This window comes from Ovis canadensis, chromosome 3 (genome assembly GCF_042477335.2).
Source record: "Ovis canadensis isolate MfBH-ARS-UI-01 breed Bighorn chromosome 3, ARS-UI_OviCan_v2, whole genome shotgun sequence".
Lineage (NCBI taxonomy): Eukaryota > Metazoa > Chordata > Mammalia > Artiodactyla > Bovidae > Ovis > Ovis canadensis.
In genome coordinates, this window is record NC_091247.1 from 147,502,979 (window position 1) to 147,530,329 (window position 27,351).

The 27,351-nt window shown below is 38.1% G+C and overlaps 1 protein-coding gene across 4 annotated transcripts in view; it reads left to right on the top strand.

The window, feature by feature from the left end:
- The window catches only part of NELL2 (neural EGFL like 2), a 403,600-nt gene that overhangs the window by 71,086 nt on the left and 305,163 nt on the right, over window positions 1-27,351 (top strand). For all 4 annotated transcript variants that reach the window (XM_069584515.1, XM_069584513.1, XM_069584512.1 and 1 more), the window contains 2 exons: window positions 25,499-25,672; window positions 25,760-25,856. In XM_069584515.1, the coding sequence (XP_069440616.1) occupies window positions 25,499-25,672; window positions 25,760-25,856 (271 nt within the window). The remainder of the gene's footprint in view (window positions 1-25,498; window positions 25,673-25,759; window positions 25,857-27,351) is intronic.

A 27,351-nucleotide genomic window follows, 5' to 3' on the forward strand; every position in this document is an offset into this window, starting at 1 on the left:
ATAAACTTTAAAATCAATTTAATAAGTCTTATGAAAAAATGCTATTTGGATTTGTATTGGAATTACATCATATTTATAGATTGTTATATGTTACCATTCTCCTGATACTCATTTTTTAAAATCCAGGGATATGACTTATCTCTCCATTTTCTTTCATATCTTCTTTATAACTATTTCCATAATGGATATACACATGTTTTGTTAAATTTTCCACTAGGAACCTTATGGGATGTGTGTGCTCTTACTCAAATGGGATCTTTATTTTTCCATTATTTTTTTCTATTTGTAAAAGACTTAAATTGCTATAATGGACTCTGTTTGCTATCAAAAGTAACTTCTTTTTATAGTATTCAACTTGCTTTCTCTTTTGTCTCTGGAAGAAAGTTGGATTCTTTGGTTGCAACTCAGAGTATAATAAAATTTTCAAGGTGCATTCAAAGTTCATTTAACTCTCTTTTCTTAATCTGCCATACATTGATATGCAGTGACATTTCAATGATCTTTTCCAAGATGAATGTTGAGGGACTGTTGTAATATATTTTAATTCTTTGGCATTAAGACTCTTCTCTTTTTAGTCTTATGATGTCTTTATTAAACTTCCCAAATGCTCTTTAGGACTTTGATCAATCACTTAAAATCATTTTTCAAAATACTCATTTAAAAAAGATAATCGACTTTCTGAAGTTTATTATGAAGTGACAGGAAATAGAATTCACCTTATTTGTAACTTGTCTTGTTATTTTCTATAGTTTGGTGAAACATATACCTTTTAAAAAAGTCCACGCAAAATATTATTTTGGTGTCCTTATTGTCATGGAGTTTATATTATCTCCATTACTTAAGAAATCTTTTTTCCCTGGATGGTGTGTGTATTTAAATTCCATTGAGCTTGGCAAGGAGTCATAATTTTATGGTTGAAACCATATATTAGTATATTTCATAGCAGTTGAATGAAAGTTATTCAGATTTTGCCTCTTCATTATAATGATGTTTATCCGTTGAGCATTTTGAGAAAGGAGATGATTGACCTGCTGTCATTTTTTCTTCGTATTTTAACTTTTGATTATTTAAAACTCTAGGTGTTATAAAAATTGTGTTTGATTATTATTGAGGATGCCAACTGTACCAGAGAATACATCAGTTCAGTTCAGTTCAGTTCAGTCGCTCAATCACTGAATATTTTAGCTTAAACCCATTTAATTTACCTAAAAGAATAAAAACTCTAAATAGCACCAAAAAGAGAGATGTAGGTTCTGGGGAAATAATTTTTTTTTTTTCCTGGGGAAATAATTTACTTTGGAGATACTTAAACTATTCATTTTGAAGCACCAAACACTATGTTTAAAATATTTTTTGCTACTATGACATCTGAAAAATGACTCATTTCTAAAATTTACTATTCTTTGAATATTAGTGAATTTGTACATTTTTAATGTATTTGCTAGTAAGTTGATGGTGTCTCTGATTTCATGAATAGTTTCTAAATATCTTTTTGCCACTTTATACCAGCCTTGTCATTTTTCTTGTTTATTTGTAAGAATTTTTATATGGTAAGAATATCAACTCACTGTCAGTTATATATGCAGGGGAGTTCCCAGGTTAATGATCGCTTTTAATTAAAAATTAAAAAAAAATCATTTCAAACCTGCAGAAGGGTTTACAAAGACAGTACAAAGAACTCCCACATCTTCTTTTACTAGATTTCTAATTGGTAATATTTTTGGCCCATTTTCTCCATCATCCTCTATCATATTGCAATATACCTTTTACCAGCAATATACTCCATCACCCTTAAATACTCTACTGTATTTTTTCTTAAGACAAGGACACTATCTCTGTAAAACCAACATACATCTTCTAATCAAGACATCAAAACTGACAGCATAATATCATCCAATCTCAGACCTCACTTAAATTTCACCAACTATCTAAATAATGTTTCTTTTTCCTTCTTAGACCATGACTCCATTCTAGAACACATATTGCATTTGGTTGTCATATCTTATAATTTCCCTCAATTTGAGCAGTTACAGTCTTTCTGTGTTTTGGGTATCCTTTATGGTCTCAGTATAGGCATTGTATTCCATATTATCACCCACCACCTGGGTTCATCTGATGTTTCCTCATCACTCAAGCTATGCATTCTTGTTAGGAATACCACAGAAATGATGCTGGCCACATCTGGACGTACACTGTGTCAGCTGTCCTTCTGTTGATGATATCAACCTTGATCACCTGGTCACACTGATGATCTGCCAGGTTCTACACTACTTTTCCCTTTGATTTTCATTAGCATTTTATTGGGAAATAATTCAATTTTATTCCAATGTCTTATTCCTCATCAGAGCTTCATTCACTCGCCTTAACATCCATTAACTGTTCTCACCTGTAAAAGGTATGATTGATACCAATGACATAAATAAAATGGAAAATTGAATTCATTCTAACTCAAATTCATTTTTTGTATTGTCAAAAATTTAAGGAATATGTGTCATATAAAAATACATTCCTAAAAAATGGTAATTCAAACTTTTGTATCTCATACCTCATTTTAAGTGTAGATCACCATTCACTATACAAGGCATCTTTATATTAATTGTTCCTCATAGCTCAGTTGATAAACAATCTGCCTGCAATGCAGGAGACCCTGGTTCAATTCCTGGATCGGGAAGATCCACTGAAGAAGGGATAGGCTACCCACTCCAGTATTCTTGGGCTTCCCTTGTGGCTCAGCTGGTAAAAAAATCCACCCGCAGTGCAGGAGACCTGGGTTCGATCCTGGGTTGGGAAGATCCCCTGGAGAAGGTAAAGGCTACCTACTCCAGTATTCTGGCCTGGAGAATTCCATGGACTGTATAGGACATGGAGTCACAAAGAGTCAGACACGACTGAATGACTTTCACTTTCACTGTATTTTTCCTTAATGAAAGGTTTTAATTTATACTGAATGAAATTCAGAGAAAATAGTATTTTATTTCCATAAAAGTGATTTGCCTAACTTTTCTACTGTTTTCCTAATAGCTTTAAATATAGGATTGCATTTATTGAACTAAAAAGACCTTTGTAAGAACAAGATCCAAGTGTATATAAGATATATTTTCAGGCAAATTTTGATGGAAATAAGTTTCTATGACATCTAGTTATTGGGTTTTCATTGTTTGACATTTCTAGTAGGTTAAAAATGCATCTCAGAATTCAAGGTCTATTGCAGTTTGATTCAATCACATTAAGAAAAGATGTGTTTATTATTAAGTTCTCCATTTCTAACTAGATTTGATAATGTAAAGTTGTTTTTTAGTCACTAAGTAATTTCTGAGTATTTTGCAACCCCATGGATGGTAGCCCACCAAGCTTCTCTGTCCATGGGATTTCCCAGGCAAGAATAGTGAAGTGGGTTGCCATTCCTTCTCCAAGGAATATCCTGACCAGGGACTGAACCTGCATCTCCTGCTTGGCAGGTGGATTCTTTTATTGCTGAGCCACCTGGGAAGCCCAATGTGGAGTAATAGGACAGTATACAATGTCTGATCATATAAAATAAAGATTTGGCAGAAATATAAAATTCTAGACATGAAAAAGGAAGCCTTGCAGTTATAGCAGTTCATCGTCCAAGGACATGTAGATTCAGGAAAATGATGAAATGGGAACTTCTTTGAGGACCTGGACTTTGTTTTTTCCCAGTATTCTCTATGCCTACTATGGTGCCTGCTGTAAAGATGGCTGGTAGGCCTTTGAGGAATGACTGAATGAGAAGTGCAGAGCTTCTGCTTATATCTGGTTGTGTGGCAGCTGGATGTTTTCTTAGATTCATTGAAATGTTTTTTCTGCATTATAAGGGTTAACACTTTATTAGGTTTTTACCGGGTGTCATATAGTCCTCTAAGCACTTTACATGGATTAATCTCATTAAATGTGCATCACAGTCTTGGTGGTAGATATCATTCTTAACGTATTTTCCAGATAAGGAAATGGAGCCTTGAGAAGTTAAGTCTCAAGTCCAAGGTTATAGTAAGTGGCAGAATCAACATTTGAACCAGGCTGCCAGGCATCAGAGCCCATCCTCCTATAACCGCTATCTTGACAGCTTCTCTCTCTGTTGTTTTAGAGCAGCACCATGGCCTTTCTACTTCCTTAAAACCCAAGAATTCTGTTTTTTTAAATTATTGGATAATTGCTTTACAATGCTGTGCTGGTTTCTGCTACACAACAATTCTAATCAGCCATAGCTCTCACTCTCTCTATATATCCTCTGCCTCTTTAGCCCCCTCGCATCCCATTCCTCTAGGTCATCACAGAGCACCAGACTGGGCTCTCTGTGGTATATAGCAGCTTCCCAATAGCTATCAGTTTTATGCATGGTAGTGTATACAAGTCAATACTACTTTGGCAGGATTAATACTGTTGCTTTCTATTGCTTTTGAAGACAGCAATCATGTATTTTTCTTCAGTTCAACTTTTTTGTTATAGTAAGAATTTTTATCCAGAAGTTTTCTCCCTTAAAATTTATTTCTTTATTTCACCAGCATCATCATGGCTTGTTGAAGTTGACATAGTGTAAAAAAAGTTGTTGTGGTCTGCATGATTGGGAAAACATTTTGTCTTTTCCTTTTTTAAATCGCCTCTTCATAAAAGCTTGGGCTAAAACTTAAAACTAAGATTCCTATCTTTTTGGCCTTCTGAAATAGAATTGAGGCCAGGTTGGATATATTTTCTATAGTTAGGGGGAGTCCAGTACCCATTTCAATTGGGAACACTTAAAGTAATAGGCTCACTGAAAGCAAGATGTCACCTCAGTGGGTGACCCATGAATCCAGTTGCCTTCTTCCTTGGTTCTTATTTATTCCGAACAATAGAGGAGACATGATGACCCATGAAGCATGTCAGAAAACAGATGCTGCAGTGTTGACAGCTTCCTCTCCCATGTGGCTAATTCCTTTCTTTCAAATACAGCCTGCCTAGAACGTCTAGCTGACTTACATGCACCAGTGCGTTTCCTTTATCGTGTGCCCATAGTTTCAGAATGTGTCACATATAAAGCCGCTGGAAATTCCTACATGGGCCAACCTCTGTTGGTCTAAAGAGGTCCTATCGATTTTTTAGAACCTTAGCAAAGCAAAATGTTAACTTAAGAGGAATATTTGAAATGGGATAAAATACTTCCTGGAATCAAAGGGCATTGAGGGTCTCTGGGAGTCACTTAGTCATTCCGGATGGGTGTATTCCTAAAAGCATCATGAATCATTGTTTTAGGTGAAGGTGAAGATGAAAAGTTACCATCTTGAGAATATAATTTTCATCCAAAAATATTGTTTATTTATACTTTGAGATAGTATGATTGCATGCCCACCTTATTTCACTTGTAAAGCCACTTAAGTATCTGGAAAGTGAAGAGACCATTGCTTTATTCTCTTGATATTATACATGCACAAACACACATAATTCCCAATTCATACAAAACTATAATGATGTTTAATTTATTTACATAAAGGCAATGGCACCCCACTCCAGTACTCCTGCCTGGAAAATCCCATGGACAGAGGAGCCAGGTAGGCTGCAGTCCATGGGGTCGCTGAGGGTCGGACACGACTGAGCGACTTCACTTTCACTTTTCACTTTGATGCATTGGAGAAGGAAATGGCAACCCACTCCAGTGTTCTTGCCAGGAGAATCCCAGGGACGGGGGAGCCTGGTGGGCTGCTATCTATGGGGTCGCACAGAGTCAGACACGACTGAAGCAACTTAGCAGCAGCAGCAACAACAGGTTAAACTACATTCAGAACAGATGTTTTACTGTGCGATGTTTTGTCATTTTTTCACAAAAAAGCTTAACTTAAGAAATCAAATTGAGAAGTTAAAAAATGATGCATAATGGACTTTTTAAAGTAAAATTAAGTTCACAGTGTCTTATATACTAAAGACTCAAGTAACTGATGACTCCTCAGTGAGTATATTATTCCCTTCCTAACTATGCTCTACTTTTCTAAGTGTATATATTTTTAGACCCTTTCAACTCAAAGTGGATGTTGTGAGAATTTGATTTATAAAATGTAATTTCTATATGTTTTCAACCCTGCTTGACCTAAATCAGATTCCTTATGATTATACAGTGGAAGTAAGAAATAGATTTAAGGGACTAGATCTGATAGAATGCCTGATGAACTATGGACAGAGGTTTGTGACAGTGTACAGGATTCAGGGATCAAGACCATCCCCAGGAAATAGAAATGCAAAAAAAACAAAATGGCTGTCTGAGGAGGCATACTCCTCAGACAAACAGCTGTGAAAAGAAGAGAAGCCAAAAGCAAAGGAGAAAAGGAAAGATACACCCATCTGAACGCAGAGTTCCAAAGGATAGCAAGGAGAGATAAGAAAGCCTTCTTCAGTGATCACTGCAAAGAAATAGAGGAAAACAATAGAATGGGAAAGACTAGCGATCTCAAGAAAATTAGAGATACCAAGGGAAAATTTCATGCAAAGATGGGCTCGATAAAGGATAGAAATGGTACAGATCTAACAGAAGCAGAAGGTATTAAGAAGAGGTGGCAAGAATACACAGAAGAACTGTACAAAAAAGATCTTCATGACCCAGATAATCACCATGGTGTGATCACTCACCGAGAGCCAGACATCCTGGAATGTGAAGTCAAGTGGGCCTTAGGAAGCATCACTATGAACAAAGCTAGTGGAGGTGATGGAATTCCAGTTGAGCTGTTTCAAATCCTAAAAGATGGTGCTGTGAAAGTGCTATACTCAATATGTCAGCAAATCTGGAACACTCAGCAGTGGCCACAGGACTGGAAAAGGTCCGTTTTTTCCCAATCCCAAAGAAAGGCAATGCCAAAGAATGCTCAAAGTATCGCACAGTTGTACTCATCTCACATGCTAGTAAAGTAATGCTCAAAATTCTCCAAGTCAGGCTTCAGCAATACATGAACCATGAACTTCCAGATGTTCAAGCTGGTTTTAGAAAATGCAGAGGAACCAGAGATCAAATTGCCAACATCCGCTGGATTATCAAAAAAGCAAGAGAATTCCAGAAAAACATATATTTCTGCTTTATTGACTATGCCAAAGCCTTTGACTGTGTGGATCACAAGAAACTGTGGAAAATTCTGAGATGGGCATACCAGACCATCTGACCTGCCTCTTGAAAAACCTGTGCAGGTCAAGAAGCAACAGTTAGAACTGGACATGGAACAACAGACTGGTTCCAAATAGGAAAAGGAGTATGTCAAGGCTGTATATTGTCACCCTGCTTATTTAACTTATATGCAGAGTACATCATGAGAAACGCTGGGCTGGAAGAAGCACAAACTGGAATCAAGATTGCCAGGAGAAATCTCAATAACCTCAGATATGCAGATGACACTACCCTTATGGCAGAAAAGTGAAGAGGAACTCAAAAGCCTCTTGATGAAAGTGAAAGAGGAGAGTGAAAAAGTTGGCTTCAAACTCAACATTCAGAAAACGAAGATCATGGCATCTGGTCTCATCTACTGCTGCTGCTGCTGCTAAGACACTTCAGTTTTGTCCAACTCTGTGCGACCCCATAGATGGCAGCCCACCAGGCTCCCCCGTCCCTGGGATTCTCCAGGCAAGAACACTGGAGTAGGTTGCCATTTCCTTCTCCAATGCATGAAACCGAAAAGTGAAAGTGAAGTCACTCAGTCATGTCTGACCCTCAGCGACCCCATGGACTGCAGCCTTCCAGGCTCCTCTGTCCATGGGGTTTTCCAGGCAAGAGTATTGGAGTAAGGTGCCATTGCGTTCTCCATCTGGTCCCATCACTTCATGGCAAATAGATGGGGAAACAGTGGACACAGCGGCTGACTTAATTTTTCTGGGCTCCAAAATCACAGCAGATGGTGATTGCAGCCATGAAATTGAAAGACCCTTGTTCCATGGAAGAAAAGCTATGATAAACCTAGATGCCTATTAAAAGGCAGAGACATTACTTTGCCAATAAAGATCCATCTAGTCAAAGCTATGGTTTTTTCTGTAGTCATGTATGGATGTGAGAGTTGGACTATAAAGAAAGCTGAGTCCTGAAGAATTGATGCTTTTGAACTGTGGTGTTGGAGAAGACTCTTGAGAGTCCCTTGGACTGCAAAGAGATCCAACCAGTCCATCCTAAAGATCCGTCCTGGGTGTTCATTGGAAGGACTGATGTTGAAGCTGAAACTCCAATACTTCAGCCACCTGATGGGAAGAGCTGACTCATTTGAAAAGACCCTGATGCTGGGAAAGTTTAAGGTCAGGATGAGAAGGGGATGACAGAGGATGAGATGGTTGGATGGCATCACTGACTCGATGAACATGAGTTTGGGTAAACTCCAATAGTTGGTGACGGACAGGTAGGCTTGCCATGCTGTGATTCATGGGATTGCAAAGAGTCAGACAAGACTGAGTGACTGAACTGAACTGAACCTGACCATTAACACTCATCACAGATGGTTTCTCAGATCTAGGGATAATATACTCCAGTTCCTTTCTACAGAAGTACAATTACGTATACTCAGTAGAAAGTGAAATTCATGTTTTATATAGGTCTTTTAAAATAGTTTTTCAATAGCGGATTCATCCTTGAATACAAATGAAGTGATATCTCAATTAATAAATCCCTTGGGACCAAATGTATTTCATTACTTAATGTTAAATACACAAAGCTATTAAATATACACTTGTGTACATGTGCACACACACACACACACACACCCCTCCTCAAAGTCTTTCTAAAGAACTACTAGTGGCTTATATTTAAATGACCAAATCTTTAAATTTTCCTGTCCAACATGTTGATCTGAGTTGTAATAATAGTGTGACCATTTCTGATATTAGAACAATGTTATATATTATAAAGGGATAGAGAGTTGGAAAGGGGCTTCCCTGGTGGCTCAGCAGTAAAGAATCTGCCTGCAATGCTGGAGATGCTGGAGACATGGGTTCTATCCCTGGGTCAGGAAAATCACCTGGAGGAGGGCATGGCAACCCATCCAGTATTCTTGACTGGAGAATTCGCATAGACAGAGAAGCTGGGCTGGCTACGATCTGTAGAGTTGTAAAGAGTCGGACAACGCTGAAGTGACTAAGCAAGCACAAACAGTGAATTGGAAAGGTCTTAGAAAGAAGAAAAGGGTGACCCTTTCTCAATCTACCATACTTCAGTGTAAGCTCTCTTGGAGAGTTAGTAAAGGTTTATACTTCTACCTGGGCTTCCCAGGTGGCACTAGTGGTAAAGAACCCACCTGTCAATGCAGGAGAGACTAGAGATGTAGGGTTCGCTTCCTGGGTTGGGAAGATCTGGAGGAGGGCACAGAACCCACTCTAGTATTCTTGCCTGGAGAATATCATGTACTGAGGAGCCTGTTGAGCTACAGTCAATGGGATTGCAAAGAGTTGGACACAACTGAAGCGATTTAGCATGCATGCACATATTTCTAACTTCCTTTCTAATATCATTAACATCTCTATCTTGGAGCAAGGACTAGAAGCAGAAAAGCTTTGGAGATGCCATCAGGAGTGGAATGGAATGAATCCAGTCTCCAAACAGATGCCTTGAGTTTTCAGCAAGTGGGGATCTTATTGACATGGCCCATACTCATAGGTCATAAATATAAGTTGGAAATCACTGAAAAGATCTTTTTCTTGTATGAGTGTCTGACTGATGCTCCCTAGTTTTTTAAAAGAACAATTATATTCGTTTAGAATTGCAGTCACCTTTGCTATAATCCACTGAACCTGATATATATATGAGCCTGTTTTTAAATTGGAGAAGCCAACTGTCTGTACGGTTCCATCAGTCCATGTTTCTACTCATGTGCCACCTTTGCACATGTTTTAACTACTGTTGTTTTATAATAATTTACATATGGTAGTGTAAACCCTCCAGATTTTTTGTATCACTAGATTATATTTGCTAATGTTTGTTTCAGTTCAGTTCAGTCGCTCAGTTTTTTCTGACTCTTTGTGACTCTTTGTGACCCCATGGACTACAGCACGCCAGGCTTCCCTGTCCATCACCAATTTCCAGAGCTTGCTTAAACTCATGTCCATCGAGTTGGTGATGTGATCCAACCATCTCATCCTCTGTTGTCCCCTTCCCTTCCCCCTCAACCTTTCCCAGAATCAGGGTCTTTTCTGATGAGTCAGTTCTTTGCATCACGTGGCCACAATATTGGAGCTCTAGCTTCAGCATGAGTCCTTCCAATGAACATTCAGGACTGATTTCCCTTAGGATTGACTGGTTTGATCTCCTTGCAGTTCAAGGGACTTTCAAGAGCCTTCTCCAACACCCAAAAGCATCAATTAAAAACATCAAATAAAGTTTGTTTAGGCTTCTTATGTCTATTCTTAGGAAATAAATTGATGTGTAGTTCCCCTTTGTTGTAATGTCTTTGTTTTTGCCTTGTAAAATGTTCTAGGATGTGTTCCCTTTTTGGTAATATCTGGAAGAATTTGTGAAAGATTGCTGTTCTTTATCCTTAAAGTATTCAAAATAATTTGGATCTATCCATCTGAGACTGGAGTACTGTTTGTGGGATGATTTTAATTATAATTCTCCTTCTTAGGTTTAGTGTTCGTAACCCTAACAAAGGCCAGCATGCCAGCTGCATATTAAATTGTGTTTCCACTCAGGGCATTACTTCAGGAATTCACTTCTTTTGCACTATTACTTGTATCCTCTCTATTGGCTGTTTCCACAAGCATATAAATACACCACAATATTTATAGTCTCTAACAGCAAGCCAAAGCTAGAGCAGCAAGCCAAACCTATTCAGCTACTGCTCCTTTCTTTTACTTTTGTTTCTCTAGTTCTTCCTCCTCTCACTCTTTATTGAGCCCACTCTAATGAGGCTCTGACTTTCTGCTTCACTGAAAATGTACTTGTCAAGGTTCCTACTGATGTCCTTGTTGAAAAATATATTCTTCAATTCTGAGTGCTCATTCTATCACACTTTGATTATCCCGTCCTTTCAAACTCTTTTCTTGAGCTCCCACTTTTCTGGTTTTACTTCCTGACTCCTCCCTCTTCACATCTCTGACATCTGGATGCAGATCTGTTCTAAGGCTTGATGTCCAGACTTCTTCCCCATATTCATTTAATTCCTAAGTGAATTAAATGAATTCTCATTATAAGGGCTTTAAATCCCATCTCTGTGTAATAGTGGATTCTTAATTTTCTATTGTCTTGACCTTTGCCCTTGAGCTCCGGACTTGATACTGTGAAAGTGCCACACTCAATATGCCAGCAAATCTGGAAAACTCAGCAGTGGCCACAGGACTGGAAAAGGTCAGTTTTCATTCCAGTCCCAAAGAAAGGCAATGCCAAAGAATGATCAAACTACCGCACAATTGCACTCATCTCACATGCTAGTAATGCTCAAAATTCTCCAAGCCAGACTTCAGCAATACCTGCACTGTGAACTTCCAGATGCTCAAGCTCATTTTAGAAAAGGTTGAGGAACCAGAGATCAAATTGCCAACATCCGCTGGATCATCGAAAAAGCAAAAGAGTTCCAGAAAAACATCTATTTCTGTTTTCTTGACTATGCCAAAGCCTTTGACTATGTGCATCACAATAAACTGGAAAATTCTGAAAGAGATGGGAATACCAGACCACCTGATCTGCCTCTTGAGAAACCAATATGCAGGTCAGGAAGCAACACTTAGAACTGGACATGGAACAATAGACTGGTTCCAAATAGGAAAAGGAGTACGTCAAGGCTGTCTATTGTCACCCTGCTTATTTAACTTATATGCGGAGTACATCATGAGAAATGCTGGGCTGGAAGAAACACAAGCTGGAATCAAGATTGCCGGGAGAAATATCAATAACCTCAGATATGCAGATGACACCACCCTTATGGTAGAAAGTGAAGAGGAACTCAAAAGCCTCTTGATGAAAGTGAAAGAGGAGAGTGAAAAAGTTGGCTTAAAGCTTAACATTCAGAAAACGAAGATCATGGCATCTGGTCCCATCACTTCATGGGAAATAGATGGGGAAACAGTGGAAACAGTGTCGGACTTTATTTTCTGGGGCTCCAAAATCACTGCAGATGGTGATTGCAGCCATGAAATCGAAAGACGCTTACTCCTTGGAAGAAAAGTTATGACCAACCTAGATAGCATATTCAAAAGCAGAGACTACTCTGCCGACTAAGGTCCGTCTAGTCAAGGTTATGGTTTTTCCATTAGTCATGTATGGATGTGAGAATTGGACTGTGAAGAAGGCTGAGCACCGAAGAATTGATGCTTTTGAACTGTGGTGTTGGAGAAGACTCTTGAGAGTCCCTTGGACTGCAAGGAGATCCAACCAGTCCATTGTGAAGGAGATCAGCCCTGGGATTTCTTTGGAAGACTGATGCTAAAGCTGAAACTCCAGTACTTTGGCCACCTCATGCAAAGAGTTGACTCATTGGGAAAGACTCTGATGCTGGGAGGGAGTGGGGGCAGGAGGAGAAGGGGACGACAGAGGATGAGATGGCTGGATGGCATCACGGACTCGATGGACGTGAGTCTGAGTGAACTCCGGGAGTTGATGATGGACAGGGAGGCCTGGCATGCTGCGATTCATGGGGTCGCAAAGAGTCTGACACAGATGAGCGACTGAACTGAACTGACCTGCATCTTCACTTGGATAAGTTGGAGTATCAAGCTGTGCCATGTCAGAAGTCAAACTTGTTATCTTCTTGCTTAAACTTACTCTTCATTCAGTGTTCTCCATCCCAGTAAATGTAGCTTCTTTCTTCTAGTTGTTCAGTCTAAAAACTTGGAAATGTTTCTTGATTTCTCTCATACTGCACATTTAATCCTAAGAAAATCTTTTCATCATTTTCACCATCTTCCCTGGTCCAAGGTACCCTTGACTTAACCCTTGTGGCCTCCCACCATCCACATAGTTTATTCTAGACACTGCAGCCAAACTGATTATATTAAAATCAATTAAAAAAAAAAACCTCTCCAGAAATCAAACTAATATTGTAAAGCAATCATCAATCAATTAAAAATAAATATATTTTAAAAAACTCTCTTAAAAAAATAAAAAAAACCTCTTATGGTTTTCTCTCTATGCTAGGTAAACTTATTTATTAGACTCTAAGGCCCTAAATGGTCTGCCTCTCTGAGATCTATGCCTTTTTGATCTAATTTTGTATTACTTTGACTCTGCCTCTTTCCCCTCTAGCCACACAGGCGTCAGTGACATTCCTTGAATTTGCCAGGCAGGATCCTGCCTCAGGTCACCATTCTTCTTCAGGGTTTCACTAGATGTCACTTTTTCAATGAGGCTTTGCTTGAACATCCTATTTAAAATATCATCTTACCATTCTCCTTATCCTCTTCTACTTTAATTTTCTTCATAGATTTTATCACCATGCAGCCTACTTATTTGGTATATTCTGTTAATTTAATTTGTTTTAATATAAATGTAATGAGGACTAGTATTTTTTTTTCTTGGTAACTTTCCCTTTATTTCTTTTTTTTTTTCACTTGATTGTTTTAATTGAAAGATATTAGCTTTACAGAATTTTGTGGTTTTCTGTCATACATCAAGAAGAATCAGTCATAGGTACACCTATGCCCATCCCTCCCGAATCTCCCTTCCATCTCCCTCCCCATCTCAACCTTCTAGATTGTCACAGAGCCACTGTTTGAGTTCCTGGAGTCATACAGCAAATTCCCATTGTCTATCTATTTACATATGGTATTGTAAATTTTCATGTTACTTTCTCCATACATCTCATCCTTTATCTCTTTGGTTCACTTGTGTTTCCCCAGGGCCTAGAACAGAGCCTAGGACAAACAGGCATTTAGAAAATATTTGTTGGATGAATAAATGAATAAGTGGTGAATGAATATAATAAATCCTTTTTAAATGTGTATGCCATTTGAATCAGCAATTTCATTTGTAATAACTGTGCAGGTTTACAAAGAAACATGTACTGAAATATTTTTAAGGGTGAAAAGCTGGAAACTGTAATTGGAAACTGGATATTAAATAGGTCATGGCACAGCTATACTATGAAATACCATGGTTTTATTAAAGAGGATGTGACTTTATTGACCTGGAAAGATGTTCACAGTGTGGTTAAGACAGAAAGATTACAAAAGATACACACAAAAATATTAATATTGGTCATCTCTTGCCAGCAAGGCCATTAGAGATCTTAATTTTCTTTGCGTTTTGTGTATTTTCTGAATTTTTGTATAATTATAAATAATTATTTTTTTATAATAAAAGTTGTATACATATGTAGAATCAGGTTTTCAAGTCTTTCACAAGTAACCATATTCTCAGCTTGGAGTCCATGAATGGACCTCGCGGGATTGTGAACCCTTTGTAAAATGTGTAAGCCAAATTTTTCACACATTTGCACATGTGCATTTTCAGATCATCAAAGGAGTCCATGTTTCCCAGTTGATCTTCCTCAACCTTGCAACAGTATGTTCCTGAGTTCATTCTTGATAAAGTGGGGAAGACTCATCTTTTTTGAGTTTGCCCCGTCTTTGAACCCTTTCTCTCCAGGATTTCACTAATTTCCACTGGCTTGGTCTCACTCACAACTAAGTGAATGGAGGTTTTGAGAGGGCCTAGCATTCAGTCATTACCCTTGATCCAGCAACTGTTCGACTCTGTGATTTTTGTAGACACCTGTGCTCTGAACTGAGTACCCACTTATTATCAGTGCTTTATCATATCTATTCTTTCTCTATCCTTGTATAAGACCTTTCTCAAAGTGATTCTTACAAAATACATATGATGCCACAAAATTCTCCTCCCCTCCAGAATTTTAGCTCAAAGTGTTGTTCCCTAGCATTTTTTTGTGTCATGCTCCTCTCATCATTAGTAGTAACAAATTACCCCCATTTCATGCGGGGCCATTTTCTCTTTTATTTTATTGTAAACTCAGTTCTGTGGGGTACTAATATGGAGAGTTTTTTATTCAAGCCATCATGTTTGATGCCAGGGCTTCAATCATGAATCAATTCTGTTTGCTACTGCACTTTCCCTGGTGACATAATTTTGGCTTCTAGCTATATTATTCATAAGGTAGCTTTGTTACCCTCATGGATCTAGCTACATCACTCTTCTTGCAGCAGGACTTTTATAGTAGTATTATTTTTAGTTTTGAAATAGCTAAACTTAATTTTAAGCTAATACTGTGTTTATTATTGAGAATCTTCAAGCCTCAGTGTTATTTGGCCTTATTCATTGCCATATTCTCAGTGTCCATAGTAAATATTTGCTGAAATAAATGAATGAATAAATCTTAGTTTAAAAACTATCTTCCCTTTGTGTTTCATTATAAGGAAGGTCTTTATTTTATAAAAATGACATGATTGGCCTTAAGAAGTGATGAATTATTGATCACCGGGTGAATTGGATGACCCAAATGGGAATATCATAGATGAAATTCAGATACCGTTATTTGGCTAGAATTCTCATCAAATTTTTCTGTCTGATATTCATATTTAAGTTAAATTCAGCCCTGAAAATTGGCTGATGTTTAGATAACATGCCTAAATATGTCATCAGTTCGGTTCAGTTCAGTCGCTCAGTCGTGTCCGACTCTTTGCGACCCCATGAATCGCAGCACACCAGGCCTCCCTGTCCATCACCAACTCCCGGAGTTCACTCAGACTCACGTCCGTCGAGTCAGTGATGCCATCCAGCCATCTCATCCTCTGTCGTCCTCTTCTCCTCCTGCCCCCAATCCCTCCCAGCATCAGAGTCTTTTCCAATGAGTCAACTCTTCGCATGAGGTGGCCAAAGTACTGGAGTTCCAGTTTCAGCGTCATTCCCTCCAAAGAAATCCCAAGGCTGATCTTCAGAATGGACTGGTTAGATCTCCTTGCAGTCCAAGGGACTCTCAAGAGTCTTCTCCAACACCACAGTTCAAAAGCATCAATTCTTCGGCGCTCAGCCTTCTTCACAGTCTAACTCTCACATCCATACATGACCACAGGAAAAACCATAGCCTTGACTAGATGGACCTTAGTCAGCAAAGTAATGTCTCTGCTTTTGAATATACTATCTAGGTTGGTCATAACTTTTCTTCCAAGGAGTAAGCGTCTTTTAATTTCATGGCTGCAGTCACCATCTGCAGTGATTTTGGAGCCAAGAAAATAAAGTCTGACACTGTTTCCACTGTTTCCCCATCTATTTCCCATGAAGTGATGGGACCAGATGCCATGATCTTCGTTTTCTGAATGTTGAGCTTTAAGCCACTTTTTCACTCTCCTCTTTCACTTTCAACAAGAGGCTTTTTAGTTCCTCTTCACTTTTCTGCCATAAGGGTGGTGTCATCTGCATATCTGAGGTTATTGATATTTCTCCCGGCAATCTTGATTCCAGCTTGTGTTTCTTCCAGCCCAGCATTTCTTATGATGTACTCTGCATATAAGTTAAATAAGCAGGATGACAATATACAGCCTTGACATATTCCTTTTCCTATTTGGAACCAGTCTGTTGTTCCATGCCCAGTTCTAACTGTTGCTCTCTGACCTGCATACAGATTTCTCAAGAGGCAGGTCAGGTGGTCTGGTATTCCCATCTCTTTCAGAATTTTCCACAGTTTCTTGTGATCCACACAGTCAAAGGCTTTGGCATAGTCAATAAATAGATGTTTAGAAATAGATGTTTTTAGTCAGAAATAGATGTTTTTCTGGAACTCTTTTGCTTTTTCAATGATCTAGCAGATGTTGGCAATTTGATCTCTGGTTCCTCAGCCTTTTCTAAACGAGCTTGAGCATCTGGAAGTTCACAGTTCACGTATTGCTGAAGCCTGGCTTGGAGAATTTTGAGCATTACTTTACTAGCATGTGAGATGAGTGCAATTATGCGGTAGTTTGAGCAAATATAAGTCATAATCATGACATATGGAGTGCTTTTTCAGGATCTGTGTAAATGAAATGCTTATACCTTATTTCATTTTCAAAATGACCATATAAAACCACAACTCTTATGACCCCTTACTGATAGGGAAGGAAACTGAGGGTTGGAGATTTTTTACTTGTCTAACATGAACTATGGAGACAAGATTTAGACTCTGAAGTCTTTGCTGGATTACACTGCCTTGCGGATGACCAAATACCATTAAAAACTAACAAAAATAGCACCAACATGATTCTAATGAAGGATGTCAAAAGGTACACATTTTACTCCCAACTCTTCCATTTCACTCACTATGATTGAGGGAATCATTGGGAGAGGTGAGGTGAAATCCCCTTTTTCGTTCTGATAAATGAACACAGCTGCCTAATTTAAAATAATTTTGGCTCTACCACTAGACTTCATGTATCATTTTTACTGATTGTACTACTTAAGTTGGAGAAGGCAATGGCACCCCATTCCAGTGCTCTTGCCTGGAAAATCCCATGGACGGACTATTCAAGTTAAATTTAGATGTTGTTGTTGGTTGATCTCTAAGTTTTATCCAACTCTTTTGCAACCCAATTGACTGTAGCCCACTGGCCTTCTCTCTCCATGGGATTTTCCAGGCAAGAATACTGGAGTGGGTTGCCATTTCCTACTCCAGGGGATCTCCCTGATGCAGGGATCAAACTCGCATCTCCTGCTTTGCAGGCAGATTCTTTACCACTGAGCCACTAGGGAAGTCCTTAGAGGCCCCCATAATACCAGTACTGTCAACTCAGTTTCTATGAGAGTGGAAACTGTTTTTTATCTGATTTCTGCATTTTTTCAATTAAAAATTGTATGCTTTCAAGCTGAATTTTATGTTAGAGAATTTTGTCTCAATAAAATATTAAAAAATGTATTCAAATTGCTTGTTATTTACAGAATTCGTTATAAAAGGCTAGACTTTATAAATGATGCCTAATTGGGACTATTGAGAGATAATAAAAATAGTTATCATTTGTTGATTTCTTTGTTTTTGATGCCACACTTTATATGGATTATGCCACTGAATCTTTATTGTACAGATGAGGGAAGTGAGGTGGTGAGTGGTCGGGTCATGGGTAGTCGTGAGAGGTGGAGCTGGGTTTTCAGTTCCAAATCCTGTGCACATCAGTCGTTTGCAATTGTACCATTCATGAACCACACTAATAATATAGCTGACACTAGAAGTGCTTGTGGCTTTTCTTCAGGTAACTAATTTACAACTGAGTTGTAGCTTAATGTATTGAGATGACCTGATCATTTTTCTATTTAGGTTTTAATTTAAGGCGGCAAAAGAATTCTCATTTCATGTTGTGTGTAACCTCTTTATCAGTTGAGACATGACCTTATTTTTATCCTTTGATCTGGAGTTATAAAGGAGATTCATAAAATGAATGATGTCCTGCCTCTGTTGCCTATTTCTCCATAGTCTAATCTTAGTTTATATTTCTGCCATTGCAAAGGATATTTGATTAACAAGGGCATAAATTATTATAAAGGGTGAACTTTATTTCTGATTTTAGTTACCTCTCCAAATTATGAATGACGAATCAGGGAGACATGGTATGTTGAAATTTGACAAATTATCTTCTTAGAATTTAAAATGTGATTTTCCCAGAGATGCAAGGATTCTTCAATATCCGCAAATCAATCAATGTAATTCACCACATTAACAAATTGAAAAATAAAAACCATATGATTATCTCAATAGATGAAGAGAAGGCCTTTGACAAAATTCAACATCCATGTATGATAAAAACTCTCCAGAAAGCAGGAATAGAAGGAACATACCTCAACATAATAAAAGCTATATATGACAAACCCACAGCAAACATTATCCTCAATGGTGAAAAATTGAAAGCATTTCCCCTAAAGTCAGGAACAAGACAAGGGTGTCCACTTTCACCGCTACTATTCAACATAGTTCTGGAAGTTTTGGCCACAGCAATCAGAGCAGAAAAAGAAATAAAAGGAATCCAAATTGGAAAAGAAGAAGTAAAACTCTCACTGTTTGCAGATGACATGATCCTCTACATGGAAAACCCTAAAGACTCCACCAGAAAATTACTAGAGCTAATCATTGAATATAGTAAAGTTTCAGGATATAAAATCAACACACAGAAATCCCTTGCATTCCTATACACGAATAATGAGAAAGTAGAAAAAGAAATTAAAGAAACAATTCCATTCACCATTGCAACGAAAAGAATAAAATACTTAGGAATATATCTACCTAAAGAAACTAAAGACCTATATATAGAAAACTATAAAACACTGATGAAAGAAATCAAAGAGGACACTAATAGATGGAGAAATATACCATGTTCATGGATTGGAAGAATCAATATAGTGAAAATGAGTATACTACCCAAAGCAATTTACAAATTCAATGCAATCCCTATCAAGCTACCAGCCACATTTTTCACAGAACTAGAACAAATAATTTCAAGATTTGTATGGAAATACAAAAAACCTCAAATAGCCAAAGCAATCTTGAGAAAGAAGAATGGAACTGGAGGAATCAACTTGCCTGACTTCAGGCTCTACTACAAAGCCACAGTCATCAAGACAGTATGGTACTGGCACAAAGACAGACATATAGATCAATGGAACAAAATAGAAAGCCCAGAGATAAATCCACACACATATGGACAGGTTATCTTTGACAAAGGAGGCAAGAATATACAATGGAGTAAAGACAATCTCTTTAACAAGTGGTGCTGGGAAAACTGGTCAACCGCTTGTAAAAGAACGAAACTAGATCACTTTCTAAGACAGCACACAAAAATAAACTCAAAATGGATTAAAGATCTAAATGTAAGATCAGAAACTATAAAACTCCTAGAGGAGAACATAGGCAAAACACTTTCAGACATAAATCACAGCAGGATCCTCTATGATCCACCTCCCAGAATGCTGGAAATAAAAGCAAAAATAAACAAATGGGATCTAATTAAAATTAAAAGCTTCTGCACAACAAAGGAAAATATAAGCAAGGTGAAAAGACAGCCTTCTGAATGGGAGAAAATAATAGCAAATGAAGCAACTGACAAACAACTAATCTCAAAAATATACAAGCAACTTATGCAGCTCAATTCCAGAAAAATAAACGACCCAATCAAAAAATGGGCCAAAGAACTAAATAGACATTTCTCCAAAGAAGACATACGGATGGCTAACAAACACATGAAAAGATGCTCAACATCACTCATTATTAGAGAAATGCAAATCGAAACCACAATGAGGTACCACTTCACACCAGTCAGAATGGCTGCGATCCAATAATCTGCAAGCAATAAATGCTGGAGAGGGTGTGGAGAAAAGGGAACCCTCCTACATTGTTGGTGGGAATGCAAACTAGTACAGCCACTTTGGAGAACAGTGTGGAGATTCCTTAAAAAATTGCAAATAGAACTACCTTATGACCCAGCAATCCCACTGCTGGGCATACACACCGAGGAAACCAGAATTGAAAGAGACACATGTACCCCAATGTTCATCACAGCACTGTTTATAATAGCCAGGACATGGAAACAACCTAGATGTCCATCAGCAGATGAATGGATAAGAAAGCTGTGGTACATATACACAATGGAGTATTACTCAGCCGTTAAAAAGAATTCATTTGAATCAGTTCTGATGAGATGGATGAAACTGGAGCCAATTATACAGAGTGAAGTAAGACAGAAAGAAAAACACCAATACAGTATACTAAAACATATATATGGAATTTAGGAAGATGGCAATGACGACCCTGTATGCAAGACAGGAAAAAAGACACAGATGTGTATAACGGACTTTTGGACTCAGAGGGAGAGGGAGAGGGTGGGATGATTTGGGAGAATGGCATTCTAACATGTATACTATCATGTAAGAATTTAATCACCAGTCTATGTCTGACTCAGGATACAGCATGCTTGGGGCTGGTGCATGGGGATGACCCAGAGAGATGTTGTGGGGAGGGAGGTGGGAGGGGTGTTCATGTTTGGGAATGCATGTAAGAATTAAAGATTTTAAAATTTAAAAAATAAAAAACTAAAAAGAAAAAAAAATAAAAAAAAAGAATAAAATTAATCCTGACCAGGAAGGACTTTCCTGGCAGTCCAGTGGAAAAAAAAAAAAAAGAATTTAAAATGTGATTTTAAAGTAAGACAGTAAATGCTCATTAAATGTAAGAGGGAAAATAAAACATAATACAAAGAAAGTTAAAAATCATACATAATTCTAGCACTCAGTTGCTATTAAAAATGTTAATACATTTTATTCCAATTATGTATTTTCCCCATGACACAGTTATAATACACTAGTAGAAGTTCTTGCTTGTAAGGTGACTTTGGAGGTTTTGGGTAGGGAGGGCAGTTTATAGAACTGAGGGGAAGCTGAGGTGCCAGAATTTGGAGCAGGCAATAAGCGAAGGTACCCTGGCAGGCCAGCAAACAGGAAGCAAGGTGCAGTGACCTTAATGTAGCGATTGGGATGCTGTGTCCTACGCAATGCAGGAGTCTCTCCCTCTCTTCCTCGCTGTGCTTCATCCAGAATCCCAGTCCCAAGGAAGAGTGTCAGATTGCTAGGATGTGTCATAGGACTGTCCCTGGCTGTACCACAGGGAGGAAGAGGGAGGATTTGACCTTTACTTTTTTTTAAATTGATTTAATTGGAGGCTAATTACTTTTTGAAATGAAAAACATAACCAATGTGTTTTGTGTGTGCTGAGTAGTGTTCTGAATGATTTCTTAAATTGACTCATCACAGTCCTCATGGAAGTCCTTTGAGACAAGTGCAGTCAGTATCCTTGTTTTCTAGCTGAGTAACTAGATGAGGCACAGAGAGATGGACTAGCTTACTGTTGCCAGGAGGGCTGCTGCTGCTACTGCTAAGTCACTTCAGTCGTGTCCGACTCGGTGCGACCCCGTAGACGGCAGCCCACCAGGCTCCCCTGTCCCTGGGATTCTCCAGGCAAGAACTCTGGAGTGGGTTTCCATTGCCTTCTCCAATGCATGAAAGTAAAAAGTGAAAGTGAAATCGCTCAGTCATGTCAGACCCTCAGCGATCCCATGGACTGCAGCCTTCCAGGCTCCTCCATCCATGGGATTTTCCAGGCAAGAATACTGGAGTGGGGTGCCATTGCCTTCTCCAACCAGGAGGTGAGCTGGAGGTCAGGCTTTAGAATTTGCACGTTTAACCACACTTATCTGCCGACGTGGTGGGAGTGGGGAGTAGGACTTCCCACTTAGATGCTACCGAATGGAGGACAGGTGCAGTTTTGAAAATTAATAACATTTATTAAATACTCACCACATGCCAGACACACTTATGTTTCATATCATTATTTATTTTTATCTTCACTATATTTTTTGCGTGTATTGTATATCTATTTCATTAAAAATCTTGAGTGTGTGATGCAGATAAAAATGTAAGTTTTGGCAAAATATTTAATTTCTTAAGGGTTGTTCTTGTTTGTGGAGCACAGTGTCAGCCTCTGCCATTAAGGATAATTTTACTGTCTGAAGTTTAGGAATTCAGTACAGGTGCAAGTAGTTTCTAGAGGAGGAGACCAGACCAACAGCAGTGGTAGAGTTCTTGCCTCTATGTGGTAAAACAGAAGGTATATAACAATAGGACCATGTGTTTGCTGATGTTATTTTCTTTTAAAATGCAAACACCTACCTATCATTATAGAATTCGCTAGTTGAGTTGATTAAATAATGAATACTTGTTTCCAAATAACAACATAGAAAGGACTCTCTGGTTTCTTCTGTATCAAAAACCAAACAAGTTGGTGTTTTATTTATCCTTAGTAATTTTTACACATATTTTATATACTTGAATACTTAATTTTTTATCTTAACATAGAATTTTACTATATATGTGTGTAAGTAAGTATTACATTATAGAAGAAGGAGAAACTTCAGGGTTATAAAAATATTTGAGAGATTCTTCACATCCTTTCCCCCAAATTGTACTCCCCTGAGGTAACTACTGTTAACATTTTGGCATGTATCTTTCTGGATTTTGTTTTCTCCATATACACACAGTTTTATTAAACTAAATGAGATCCTATAGAGCTTTTATTAATATGATTCATAATTAACTATGGCCTTGTTCATGTCAGAATTCCATTCTTGCAGAGGGTGGTATAATGTTCCAGAATATGGATGGAGTCCCCTACTAGTGTGTGTTGTGGTTGTTCAGTCATCCAGTCATGTCCGACTCTTTGCAACCGATGGGTAGTTGGTATTTTATTGGATTTTTAGTGACAGTGACAGGACTCTCACTTTTTTTCTTCTGTACTCGCACCAGCCTTTGGTTTCCTTTGCTAGTTCTTCCTCAAAATGTTAATGTGTCATTCAGTTCAGTTCGGTTCAGTCGCTCAGTCGTGTCCAACTCTTTGCGACCCCATGAATCGCAGCACACCAGGCCTCCCTGTCCATCACCAACTGCCGGAGTTCACTCAGACTCACGTCCATCAAGTCAGTGATGCTGTCCAGCCATCTCATCCTCTGTCATCCCCTTCTCCTCATTAACCTATTATAATTCCCTAGGTAACCCCAGTGCTTTCGTGGCTTTCAATATAGTTTATATGTCTATGACTCCCACTTCCTGTCTCCATATGAACCTGTCTTCATCTCAGACTTGTGGATCTAGCTGTCCTCCCTGCACGTCCTCTTGGATGCCCATTAGGCACTTTAAACATGACATGTATATGTTTGAAGGTTGATTCAATTATCCTATTCTTTCTTAATTTGAGAATGCCTTGATTTCTTCTTCATTTCTGGAAGATAATTTTGTTGGGTATCTGATTCCAGGCTAATAGTTTTTTCTTTCTTCACATGAATAAATTTTGCCGCTTCCTTCTGGCTTTCATTGTTTATTTTAGGGGATTCATGACCATTCTTTTTTTTTTTTTTTCTATACATAATTGTCAAATTTTTTTTTTCTCACTAATTTCAGTGTTTTTTTCTTTATGATTAGTTTTCAGAAGTTTAGTTATGATCAGTATTTCTTTGAGTTTATCTTGTTTGGGTTTTGCACAGGTTCTTGAATCTGTGAGTTTATATCTGTTACCAAATGTGGAGAGTTTGCAGCCATAATTTCTTCAAGTACTTTTCAATTTCACCTTCTTTCTCCTCTTTTATGGACTCTGATTATAAAAATGTTAGAGCTTTTGTTTTAGTCTCCCAGGTCTCTGAGACTGTTCCTTTTTTTTCAGTCTATTTTCTCTCTACTGTTCAGATTGGATAATTTTTGTTCTATCTTCTAGTTACCTGATTCTTTTTTGATCCCCTCCATTTTTGCTGTATAGCCCATCTTTTGAGCTTTTTATTTCAGTTATTGTATTTTTTCAGTTTTAAAATGCTCTTTGGTTCTTCTTTATTTGGTCCTTCTATTTCTTTGCTGAGGCTTCTTCATCTTTTTTCATTTGTTTCAAGTGTATTGCAATGTTTGTAGTTGCTCTTTTTTTTTTATCAATGCTTATTTAAAACCTTTGTCAATTATTTTAACATCTCTATCATCTTGTGGTGTTGATGTCTATTGATTGTCTTTTTTCATTATATTTGAGATCTTTCTGAATCTAGGTATGACATTGATTTTTGATTGAAGCCTGGATATTTCTGTATCATATTTCCAAAGTTGGATTGAAACCTGGTTGTTTTTGTATAATGTTCTGAGACTTGGATCTCATTTAAGCTCCGTGTTTTATCAGGTTTTCTCTGACAGTGCTCTGGCAGAGGCTGAGTGGGTGTCATCTTGTTACTTCCAGGTGGAATTAGAAATCCAGGTTCCCTACTTGACAGGTTGACAGTTGAGGCAGTACTTTTATGATTTCTGGATGGGGGGGTGGAATCTCCACCTCTCCCCATGGTCTCCACCAGATACTGTGGTAAGGATGCTGCATTACTGCTGGGTGATGGTGAAAGTTCAGACTCCCACTAGGCCTCCTCTGAGAGGGCAGTATGCTTTGTTACTAGGGCTGGAACATGGTCTCCACTGATGCCATGGTTCATCTCGTTAACCTTGGCTGATAGGGTTTAACTTCTTGGCTCTCTCTCCTTGGCTTTTGCTGACACCACTCTGGCAGAGGTGTTGCTCACATGATTCCTACCTCAAAAGACTAGAAATCTAGCACTTAGCCTTTGCTGACATGTTTGGGGATAGAGTCACAGCTTTTCCTGTGATGCTTGGCTGGAATAGAGTGGTTGTTCTCTTAAAATGTTTCTCTTTACGGGCTTCTCCTTTTTTGGTATTTTAGCTAACACAAGTAGGCTTTTGGGAGGAATTGTTTTGTCCACATCCATTGTTATTTTCAAGTTACTGATTTCTTCAGTTCCAAGACTGAGAGGCAAAAAGAATACCCAGTACACTGACCACTCTCTTGTTACTTGGGCCCTGAGTTCCCTAGTGTGTGTGGTTTTTTTTTTTTTTTTTCCCCCATCTCTCAGATTCTTCTTATTGTGTGTTTTTTTATATACTGTTTAGTTGTACTTACTGGGAGGAATAGGAAAAGTTTGTCTATCTCATCTTTCTGGAGACAGAAGTCATGTCCATCTTTTTTGAACTTTGTTTTCAATGGGCCTCATGTAATTCTTCTCTGTGCAGGTACCTGGAACTGGAAAGCAGTGGCCATCGGAATGAAGTCAGACTTCACTACCGCTCCGGCAGCCACCACCCTCACACAGAAGTGTTTCCTTACATTTTGGCTGATGATAAGTGGCACAAGCTCTCCTTAGCCATCAGTGCCTCCCACTTGATTTTACATGTCGACTGTAATAAGTAAGTGAAGTGTTCTCAGTTCAGGAAATGGAAGAGTCTAAGAAGTGACGGTTAATACATATTACTTATCTGATGTTTTTTTTGTAGAATATATGAAAGAGTTGTGGAAAAGCCTTCCACGGACTTGCCCCTGGGCACTTCATTTTGGCTGGGACAGAGAAATAATGCACATGGATATTTTAAGGTATTTTTGATGAATATAAAATGTAAATACAAATGCTTTCTAATGAGCTTCTAATGAGTTTTGCTTTTTATGGTGTAGGCAAAATAAATAGATTTGTATAGTGTTTTTCCTACTGGTGTCTATTTCTGTTTTATTTTTTTAACACTGATGTTTTATTTAGCTGGTCAACTCTATTCTATTTTTTTTCTTAATGAATTTGAGCTTTAGATATGACAGAGATGATTAGTCTCTCAAGGCTCAATCAGGGCAGTTAATGTATTCTTGAAATTAGGCATTCAAAGTAATAAAAATCTAAAATGTTAATATACAAATAAACTCTCCACTTTTGAAATATAACCTTTGATGATACTTTCATAAGGATGTTAATAACAGAGGTTTAAAACTTTTCAATATTCATTATTCATAATCTCCTTGTACTTCTAAAAATGAGAAAGGAATACATATAATAATATATGCACAAATCTGTTAAAGCTAGAAAGCAGTTATAATTGATATCTTTTTCTTGTTGCATATTTAGAGATATACTCCATAGAATTGCATCATAGGATCTAATGGACATCCCATAACTCTGTATTTTAAGGATGAGGAAATAAGGTCCAGAAATTGCTTGACTACTAGCTCATAGCTCATTTTCCTCCAGTGATTCTGACACTACCTATCACACAAAAGTTATTTATTTGAAGATGATAAGTGATGTGTCTAACTTACGGATTTCTAGTTAGAGAAGGTACAAGTAGCTTGAAAATTGAGTTCTAAGAAAGATTTGTAAACCTTGAAAGGTGTTTTTATTTACTTTATTAAAGAATATTTTTTTTTTTGCTGACAACACAGGAGACTTTACTGAGAAGAGGTGCCATGGCAGAGAGCATGAGCATAAGGGAATCTGCCACATGGCTCACAGTTTTGGGTTTTACGGTGAAGGGTTGTATCTGGCCAATCATTCTGACTCAGGGTCTTTCCTGGTGGCACATGTGTTACTCAACCAAGATGCATTCCAGTGAGGAAGTGGGACATGTGGTGTATCCTTTTGATCTTTCCTGACTTCTATGGTAGCCCAGGGTTAAGAACCTGGCTTCCAGTGCAGGGGACACAAGGTTCCATCCCTGGTCATGGAACTGAGATCCCATGCGCTGTAGGGCAACTAAGCCTGAGCGCCACAACTAGAGAGAAGCCCATATGCAGCAACCAACACCCGAAACAGTGAAATAAATAAATAATTTTTTCTTTTTTAATGTGTTTTTCAAACTTACTTAAACTGTTATCTGGAAACCAGGTGCTTTGAATATGTTATTTCATTGAATCTTAGTCTTGTTGCAGGGCCTTTAAAAAAAAATCTCTTTTACACATGCATAAACCTGTTCAGAGAGGTTAAGTAACTTGTCCAGACGCAGTCATGGGGATTTGATCCCATGTTTGCAAATCTTGAAAAATCAATGCTCTTTTCCCACATGGTGTGCTAAGTCACTCAGTCATTTGCAACCGACTCTTTGCAACC